The 10107-nt window shown below is 40.7% G+C and overlaps 1 protein-coding gene across 1 annotated transcript in view; it reads left to right on the forward strand.

Annotated features, from left to right (window-relative positions):
- The window catches only part of ACTN2 (actinin alpha 2), a 70372-nt gene extending 60563 nt beyond the window's left edge, over positions 1-9809 (forward strand). The window contains exons 19-21 of the mRNA XM_009933291.2: positions 6172-6237; positions 7149-7307; positions 8468-9809. Of these exons, the coding sequence (XP_009931593.1) occupies positions 6172-6237; positions 7149-7307; positions 8468-8626 (384 nt within the window). The 3' untranslated portion in view covers positions 8627-9809. The remainder of the gene's footprint in view (positions 1-6171; positions 6238-7148; positions 7308-8467) is intronic.
- The last annotated feature ends 298 nt before the right edge of the window (positions 9810-10107 follow it).

A 10107-nucleotide genomic window follows, 5' to 3' on the forward strand; every position in this document is an offset into this window, starting at 1 on the left:
TACTAAATGGCTTTCCCAATGCACTGGGGCAGATAACTGAGCAATTAGAGCTATTAAAAGCAGAGAGAGTACCAAGCCTGGATAAATTACACGCCAGTATTTGAGAGACCCTATTAGGGGAAACCAGGCACTTTGCACAAAGATTTGACAGCTCCCTAAAGATAAGGAAGCAAGGTGACTGAATCCTAGTATAACTTACGCTAGATGGCCATTTCTAGCATCCCTGTATCTTTGTAGTTCCTAAATGAGTTCTCTGCCACGCTCGCGGCAAGGCTGGCTCAGTGGCTGAGGAGATATTACAGGCATCTCTTGGTGCCTTGGAAGGCCTTGAAGGGAGAAGGTAAATCCTACACCAACCAACCGTATTGTTACGGATCTTCAGGCTTTGCAGATACAGTTAGACTTTGAGATACAAAGGATGCAATAGGGCAAGGCCTTAGGAAAGGTTGTACGGCCTGGAAGAGGGTGCTGGTGTCACATGGCTGCAGGCGGGTTGGAGATGGGCTGTGACAATAACGTGCAATGCAGAGGTCCTTCCCAGATCCCTGCCTAACCCTGGCTGTCTCCTTTCTTCAGGCTGGAAGGAGTCGTGGCTTCAGGCAGTGTCCCTTCTGCCCTTCCTTGTGCGTGGCAGGAAGCCTGAGTGGCCGGGCCAGAAGCAGAAGGAGATAGATAGATGCTTCACCTGTTTCTGTGGCCTTAACAGCCTGTGCCTTGACTGCAAGTTTAGCTGCAGACCTTACCTCCCCCCATGACAGATACAATCCAAAGGCCTTAAAAAAGAGGCTGGAAAGATCACGCTAAGGGAAGGACCATTTTGCATATGCCCTTTAGCCAGCTCCTTCCTTTGGCATCAGACATGGGAAATTGATCTAGGAGGACTTTTGCACTAACGTAGTGCAACAATTATGTTCTTAGTAGCATAATGCAAGTTAAAGGGAAGAAGGTAAGATCTAAAACCACTCAGCCATCAAGCCAGGCTTTCTGCAGGGAGCAGATAGTAGAAACACTGATAAAAGAGAAGGTTATACTGATTAAATTACGCTGTAATTCAATGGGCAGATGCAACTCAATCTACACAGGCTAGGAGGAGACATTGAACAAACATGTCTGAGAGAGGCAGGCTTTTTTTTTCATTTTTATATCCTTTCTATGTCCTAGCACATTCAAATATTTAGTGTGGGTGAATAAAGGAAACCCAGGGTGCTTCGGAGTTACTTCAGGGTACACAAAATAATGAAGATTCTAAACTTAGAGGAGGCAGTAATGGATTCTTTTATGGTCTTGATTACCTTAAACAGAAATGAAGATGAAACTGGATCATCTGAACATAAGCACTAACATGAAAAATACTGTCTTCTCCATGTCAGACAGAATTAGTAGTATATGTAATAATTTTGTTGCACTTAGCAGCATTTCTGAATGCCTGACATAATTTAAAAAACACTGAAAGACCTGGACTGCTATTCACAATGATGAATAGCCAGAAAAGATCCCCAACTGTCCCTGACAAGTAGGCTTTAAATACCTAAGCACAACAGAATCATTTATGCATGCTAGAGCTCTGGCTTCTGTGGCATTTCTCCAATTTCATACATACTGTAATGTTTGACTCTTCGGGTGTGTTGAGGATGTCAGCAAGGTACTAATATGCAGAGTAGCTCCCTTCCCCATTTGAAAGAATGTATTTTAGTACACATAAACCTAACAACTTTTTATAGAGCACTTCCAGAAATAACTTCCTTTGCTCATAAATCTGAGGAAAGAACCCCTATCTTCCTCCCCAGGAAGAATATATTAAAAAAAAAAAAGAAAACCTTACAATTCATAATCCATTATGGGGCTTAATTCTGGAGTTGTTAATCCCTTGAAAGAGAGCTAAATAATTGGGTGAATTGTTTTAAATGGCTTCTATATCTTGAATATTTGAAAGAAAACTCTAGGGTATTTCACAAGGTTTTTTTTTGGGGGGGCTACATGCCCCTGATGCTCAAACTGCAATGAGTAAGTGGGCACCAAGCATATAAGAATTACAAGGGCAGGAGGAGTTGTGTTTCTGTCCGCGCGCCCAGCAGCAGAGATGTGCTAGCACAGAAAGCGCTGCAAGTCATCCGCGTTAAGGGCAAGTTGTAAATGTGCTCTCTCCCTCAGGGCGAAGGGGCAGCCCTCGCGGCTCTGAGTTTCCAACAGGCAGGTACGCACGCTGGTACCCCCAAGGTTATTCCTGGGGGTGCTGCTGCTCACCTACTGCTCCGTGCCTAGGCTGTGCCTGAAGGAACACTCTAGTTGTAGCTGTAGATATAAATCTTTAGCAATGCTGGTAGATTTCCTTCCTTAATGTGACTGCATAGAGGAAAAAACAGAAAGTGGGACACAGTGTCTGAATCGCAGAAGCAGTTTAGAAGTGTTCAAAATGGTGCACAGCTGGGTTATGGTATGCAGGCAAATTGGGACACCAGCATGGGTATGTTGTCAGTCACTGGTCTTGTTATACAGGGATTCCTTTTTCAGATTCAGTATATTTAGTAAATTCTAAAGAAGATTGTGAGTATGTGATGAAATATCTGCAGCTGCTCTGCATGTAATATCCTAATGGCTGTTAACATATTCTACTATTGATTTTTGTGCAAACTACAGATTTTAAGTAGGAGCTCTGCATGCAGAACAATAGCATCGTGCCACCCTATATTTTACTAACAGAAAAACAACAGCTCCCCATTAAAGGAACCACATGATTAGGCTTATGCGGGTCAATTAGCATTCAGGAAACTGAAGGACATAGTTAAGAATGGATTACTTTTTGACTCAGAAGCTCACTTGTTTTATAAGGCCACACATAAATCAGAAAGGGGAAGGAAAAGATTTCTGAGGACTAATAATGAGATGTGGAGGGGGACTTCAGTGTTTTACTTTGTGTTGGCAGGAAAAGATGAACAAGGCAAAATTACGTATATGCTTTAAAAAACTAATTTCAGTGCTTAATGTTGATCTGCAAACAATAAAAAAAAAATACAAAGAACCATTTCCCACTGAGAAAGCCCTTGAACGGCCTTGATCTGTGCATTAATTGCAAAATACCATTGTATCCCATGAAACTCTTACAGACTGCAAAGGCAAAGATGCCTTCTTAGGCATCTGATTTAAAAAATGCACTATGGGAATGTGAGAACCTGCTGCAGCATACGGCACAGCTACGTGGACCCTCACTGGGGAGTCCCACGTGACGAGATGAGGGTTGTGAGCTCCAGCACCACCTTGGCTCTCCTCTCCTAAAGAAAATGGTTTCTTGGAGATGCGCCGGCCTCTCTCACTCCCGTCTGCCCTGCACTACCTGTTGCACAACTACCACTGCCATGTGCGCCTGGTTAGAGAGCTCGGGCACACAGTGCCCACCCACCCCCCTGGTGTAGTCAAATAGCTAACAGTCCTCTACCAACACCTGGCAGAGGAGGTGGAGGAACAGGATTTGGCTCTTAGATCCCATTTTTATATCATTTTGCTTGCAGTCACACAGTAATGTCTAGAAATAAAGTAAAATGAGCTGACTTTGCTCCTGGTGTGAGCTGCCTGTCTCCAGGTTGGGTTTTGAGAGTTTCAAGCCAGCCTAGATTAACATTTTCAGAATGATAAAATAGACCATTTTGAATGCTTTATAGCAGGAATTATCCTATAAACTTGAAATACTAAGGGAAAAAAACTTTGGTGTGATGATGGCTTTTAACTAAATGGTGCTCCAGCTTTGCAGCTTTGCTTTATCTCTTGTCATTGACTTCCCGTGGTTATTTCATCTTCCCATTATGGAGCTGGTGGAGGTTGATGCAGAGGGAGTCAATACAATAACAGCATGGCATATCAAAAATGCATGGTGTTATGAACTTAATAAACCACCACCTTATCCTATTAGTATATTAAATAAACCCAGTGCATTTGTTAAAACTCCTGTAATTTTAGTTATGCATAACCATATAGAAATTTTCAGAAATAAATTATTCATCCAGCAGACAAGTAGCAGACAAAAAATCTTGGATCTTCTCCAAACTATCAGTCTGTAAAATCAATAAGGGTAATAATTTTTCATCTTAGAACATCTCTTTGATTGTACTCATGTTAGCTCAATCTGAAGTACACCTCTGATAGGACACATTTTGTATGAACAAGAAGAAAAAAACAAGCCAGTCTGCTTTTAAGAAGTTAGTGTGAATTTCTTGACCTGCAAAAGGGAAAAAAATACTGGTTCTAAACAATGATCATGTTTGATGTGGTGTTACTAGGAGCCATTTAACCTGCAATTCAATGGGGCTTCTTTAAAGTCAGTTTTCAAAGCAGAACCTTACTGTATACATTAATAAAGAAGACAGATAACTGAAAATAAGATGTCACATACATTTATTTTGGATCTAGACAAGAAATCAATTGTTTTGTAGTTCTACTCTCTTTTGAGATATACACACTCAGTTGTAAAGTACTATTATCAGATTCAGAGTGAAGTGACAGTAATTGAGTAGGGGAAAATGTTTTGCCCAAGTTCAGTGACCTTCTTACTGCATCTCACATACACTGTATGACAATAGAAAAAGAAGGAAGCAAATGGCAGTTCAGTAGAATAAAAACTGCCTCATCAGCAAAAATGTTAAAAAAGCACCTGAAGAGGAAGCACAGTTTTAACTCTGTAGCTGAAGTAAGGACCCTCTTCCACTAAGAAAAAAAACTAAAGCATGAAACTGCAAAAGTTGTACACTTTTTATTCATTGTACACTTTTTATTCATTGCAATATGTTGACATTATGTGTCCATGAACTTCTGTAAAATATGTGGCTATTAATACAAGCGTAGAATGCTCTTTACTAACCAACTAACCCGATCTGTGATTTTTCTTTCTTTCCTCTCACCTTCCCAAATGCATGACCTGTGATGGGATGCTAGGATGAATCTGGCAATCTACATTCTGATGAATTTAAAGCCTGCCTCATCAGTCTAGGACAGGTTGGAAATGACTTGCAGGTAGAGGAAACTGGTATTGTTCTGTTTTCAGATAGGCCAATATAGTAACAGCCAAAGAGACTGTAGATTTAAACTCCAATGTGTTGGTCATAATGCTTTGAAAAGATCCTGCCTCTGGGAAGACCACTAGATTAGATGGACTGTCAGCATCACTTGGAGCCATATTTATCTACGCATTTCTCAAAGAATTTTCATGTTGTTTGTTTTACTTGGTTTGAGATGTTTTATTTGGACTCTACTAGATAACTATGGGGAGCTCCTATGCTTCTTACATGCAGACTTTTCCTAATTTTCCTTTCCTCAGACTCAACACAAGTTCTCTACTGCTTTCTCCTGATTTAGGATGACACAATTCTCTCCAAACCGTTACATTATTTCACAACACAGTGGAATCATCTATCTACCTTCTTACTATTGTGCCATTTAATGTTTACTCAGCTCTGAGCCAGGAATGCCACAAATAAGTTATTGCCTGGAAAATGAGCAACCTCTTTTTAGACAAGGTCTTCACCTGACCTCCTTCTATGTCATGCAAGTTGCAGCCTTTAAGCCAGTACGCACATCTCTCTGCTGTAGTCCAGGTCTTGGTAGCCTGCAGTCAGAAGGAAAATCCCTGTACTGATTTCCTATATGTCAGCAGGCAGCTCTCGTAGTGTGTCTGCCTTAGCCCTGGAGTGGAGGACTTGAAACGGTCAGTGATATGCTATTTTCAGTCTGTTTTTAACTATACTTTTAGTCCCTACAGCATCCTGTGCAGAACCTTTCAAAGACATTTCATATCAGGGAGGCAGCTTGAGCATCTCCTGAGTTTGACTAGTTTAGTAACAAACTTTTCTCCTTGCCCTTCTCTTTGTCTTCTCTGGCTGTGGTCTCCGTATTCTTGTCTCGTTCACCTCCTCTTCACCTCCTCTTCTCCCTTATCTCTCCCTGACCTTTCCTGATGTTACTTTTTGTGGTGAAAATGTCCGTTTCCTGTGTGTAATATGTTAGTTACTTCTTCCTCCTTTAAAACTGATGATGATTCTGGCGACCTGCTTGGGCAATATCAATGAATACTCTTCATACGCTGGATCCAATATGCCAATGGTCTAAACTCATCACCTCTCTGGAAATTACCTTGGATGCTTCAAACCTTCCCTTCTATGTTCCTTACGTTGTTTTGGTCAATAGAGGAAGAATGGATTGATGGACCATGATGATTTCAGAGCTTGCTTAATTTCAATGGGTTATGATTTGGTATGAATTTTAAGAAACAGTAGCAACTGATTCTGCTTACAGCTTGTAACATTAACCACAGCAACACTAAAGCTTATTTAAATTGAGAGAATGCTAATAACATAATTTACACTAGAGATACTAGTTTCTTGTTTCTCTGCTTTTTCTCTATTTTAAGTGATTAAAAAGAAAGTTAAAAGTAAAACTAGACACTTGAAAGCCATATTCTGTGGTCTGCTGCATTGCTCTTTGAATTAAGGAAACTTTAAAAGGTGAAATTAACAGCTATTAAATGAATCTTTTTTTCTTTCTCCTTTTTCATCTGCATGACGAAGAATGAATTTGATGCTGTTTATTTCTCATAAACTAGCTTTGGGGGTTGTATTTGCTTGCCTTCACGTATTTATTCTAAAATTCTCCCCCAAAATTCACCCCTTTGATTGGAAAAAAGGATCAGCCTTAATTGAACTGTCCTGTATTTGGCATGAAAATTTCAGAAGTATTTCCCCTACTTCTTCGTTCAGTGGGTCTGCAAGTACACTGCTTCTTGCGCTATTGTTTCCCCTCCCTGTGCCATACCAAAATTACAATGGTTTTAGGATGGGGTAGAAAATGAAGTGTTAAGTTAAAAGAAGTTAAACAGGGATTGAGGGAGGATGGGAGGGGCAGAAGTTGCAGAAAGTGAATTGAAAGTTACATACTATGTATTGAGGACAAAGAATACATTTTTTGAAAGCACTGAGTCCTTTTTACAAAGGAGGGGTGGGCATTTAAGATCCTAGATTTCATTGACTCTGACATTTATGTTCTTAAGTCAGGAAGATGCTTTAAAGACTTTGTAACCACTGGTCCTTACTGGTTCATGACAGACAGGGGCTGTTGGTGACTGATATTATGGTGACCATTTCTTTTTGTTTTGTATTCTGTGAAAGGGTGAAGCTGAGTTTGCCCGAATCATGTCTCTGGTTGACCCCAATGGGCAAGGAACCGTCACTTTCCAGTCCTTCATTGATTTCATGACCAGAGAAACTGCAGACACAGACACGGCTGAGCAAGTGATAGCTTCCTTCAGAATCCTGGCTTCAGATAAGGTCAGTCATCCTGCTGCTGCCTGTAAGGATTCAATAGCTTTCCTATTTAGCCCTTCTTTGCTGAAAGTCTTCTACAAACCTTTTAGTAATAGTGAGGCTTTGTTTTCAGTTTGTAAGACTTCGGAGAAGGCACTTGCCTTTTCTTCTTGTTTGGAACCAAGACTCTTAGCTGAAATGGGTGCAGAATTCGAGGCTCGGTCTGTATACTCTCATATCGCAAAGAGACAGCATAAAATTAGACATCTTAGACAAGACTTAGACAGTTTGTCTGTATGATGGATATATTTTACATCAGGTTATTTCCACACAACAGCCTTGATTAGAGGGGAACTCATTCTGCCTTTCATGCTGTTGCCTGGCTGTTTCAATGCAGAGTTTGACCCTCTGGAATATAGCCTGGGTCAGTTACGCAAGACTACACCCGAGCCAGGTTGTGTGACCTGCCAACTCATTCAACGGGGCAACGCAATGTGCTGTATCCCTGTCCTAGGAGGAGCCGGAGGAGGAGGTGGCCTCCTCTGGTTACTGGGTATGTGGAGGAAGCTCCTGGGTTTGGCATACATTCCTGCCCCCAGCCAGATCCACTGGCAAGCGAGTAGTCTATGAAGATGAAAGGGGAGGATAATGGCAACACAAGAGCTTCTGGAGGAGTCAGGGCCATAACCAGTGCTGCCAGGAAACCAGTCCTGTGCTATGGAGAAAGGAGAGATCACAGCACTACAGGTCTATTTTCCCAGGCTCGCTCTATTGATTTTCTCATTCCAGCTGTTTGTATTGATTTTGTGATCTCAGTTACTGTGGACCACATTTTGAATTCCAGACATGTTCTCAGTAGGAATTCATGTGGAAGATGAAAGCTAACGCCTCAAGAAAAAATGGTTTTCATTACCTTGCTATTTTAAATAATGTCAAGTCTGTTAATAGAGGGTATCTTTCATGTTAAAAATGCAAACCATTAAGAGCAATAATGCATCCTTCATTACAAATATATTAGGATGTTGAAACTGCCAAGCTCTAACTGAAAATGTGTCTGTCCTGTCGCTGCGTAAGGGGAAAAATAGCCAAGATGTCTGATTTTATTAGTCACAGCTATAGAAAATAAGTATCTTTTGTGTCTTCGAAGAATACATGCTGACTGTCAATCCTTTCCCCCCTCCCAGCCTTATATCCTGGCAGATGAGTTACGCCGAGAGCTGCCTCCTGAGCAGGCGCAGTACTGCATCAAGAGAATGCCTCCGTACACCGGCCCAGGCTCTGTTCCTGGCGCTCTGGATTACACCTCTTTTTCGTCAGCACTGTATGGAGAGAGCGACCTCTGATTGTGTAATTGGCTGTATTCATGGTAGACACTAAAAATACCCATCTTGTTGCCCAGATTGCTTCTTAAAACCTTTGACAAGCTGATTTAAAAATGAGTTTTACGAATACAGTAGGTATCATCAGTGTAAAGTGCTAGTAACTAAAGTAACTAGTGTATATTAAAGTGTGCGGCACGCTAGATTTCTGCATTGTTGGTTTTAGGTTGTCTGTCCTGTACTATGCTAGAAAATACAAAAAAAAAGGAAAAAAAATCACAAGATGTTAACTCTGGAAATATCCATTCAGAAAATAGAATGTAAAACCTAAGAACGTTGAAACTCACAAAATGTTTCTCCATTTTCAAAGTTTTTCAATGCCATATGTGCTTCTTCTACGATGTTCATAAAACTATGTTAGAAGTCATGCTTTTTCTTTCGTAAAGCAATATTATTTTCCTCTAATAATTTCTGATTTTGTATGCTTATACTGGTGGAATTTAATAAAATATTAAAATGCAGTTTTTCGGGGAAGAAATATATCAATGAAGTAAACTAATTAATTACAAAAATAATCCAGAATGCTATGCTTTTGTCTCTTAAAGATGGTTTTATCTTATCACAAAGAGTTGTAATATAGGGGGGGGAAAGCTGAAAAGCTGATTAAATTGCAGGTTTAGAGTTCTGTATGCAGTACTTTTAGGCCTTTAACTTTTACAGCTGAGGGAGTACAACTTTTATAATCAGAAGGAAGTTAATTTCATGTGAGCTGTTTTGTTTTGAAACCCTCATTCTTGTCTGTGTTGGACAGTCTTTATCTCTCAGTATAAGAAAGCCAGTCCCTTGTTGCATTAGTGGGCAACATTCATCTCTGTCCTGCACAATGCAAAATCCCATCTGAGCAAACGTCGTGTGGTCGTCTCGCGGCTTTAACTGTTCAGTGCTCAAATTTCAGTTTGTCTTGACTTCCACTGGATCGGAGGCAGTTCTGTCTGTATTATACTCTTCTGCGCTAGTTGTTTTACTGGTTTCTTTTTCCATCTTGAGAAATGATAGAGAAGTAAAAGCAGTAACTTTTTTACTTGAATCCTACCGACACTGAGGAAATGCAATGTGACCATTTACAAATGGTGAAGTAAGCTGTGCAGCCCAGTGCTATCAAAGCAATGATGTGCCTATGAAATAAAGTCTGCTTTTCAAAACCTTATGAGACTCTGTCATTGGCAATCATCTAGTGGTTCTCTCTAAGAACTGCAAATATTTCTGAATATTGAAGGAGGTGTCAGTCTGCTAAACGTGAAAGTATGTCATGCATTTCTGGGCTCTGTGTTTGCATGGACAGTAGCTAGTGCTGGAGGGACAGGTACGGCCTCATGAAGCGAGACGGAGCTCAGAATGAGTGGGACAGAGTTTCCATTTAAGTCACCTGAGCACAGATGTCCATGGCTTGTTCGACTCCTAGCTTAGATTGACTTCAGTGAGACTTAGGCACTAGTTCTTTTGAA

The sequence above is a fragment of the Opisthocomus hoazin genome, chromosome 2, assembly GCF_030867145.1.
Source record: "Opisthocomus hoazin isolate bOpiHoa1 chromosome 2, bOpiHoa1.hap1, whole genome shotgun sequence".
Lineage (NCBI taxonomy): Eukaryota > Metazoa > Chordata > Aves > Opisthocomiformes > Opisthocomidae > Opisthocomus > Opisthocomus hoazin.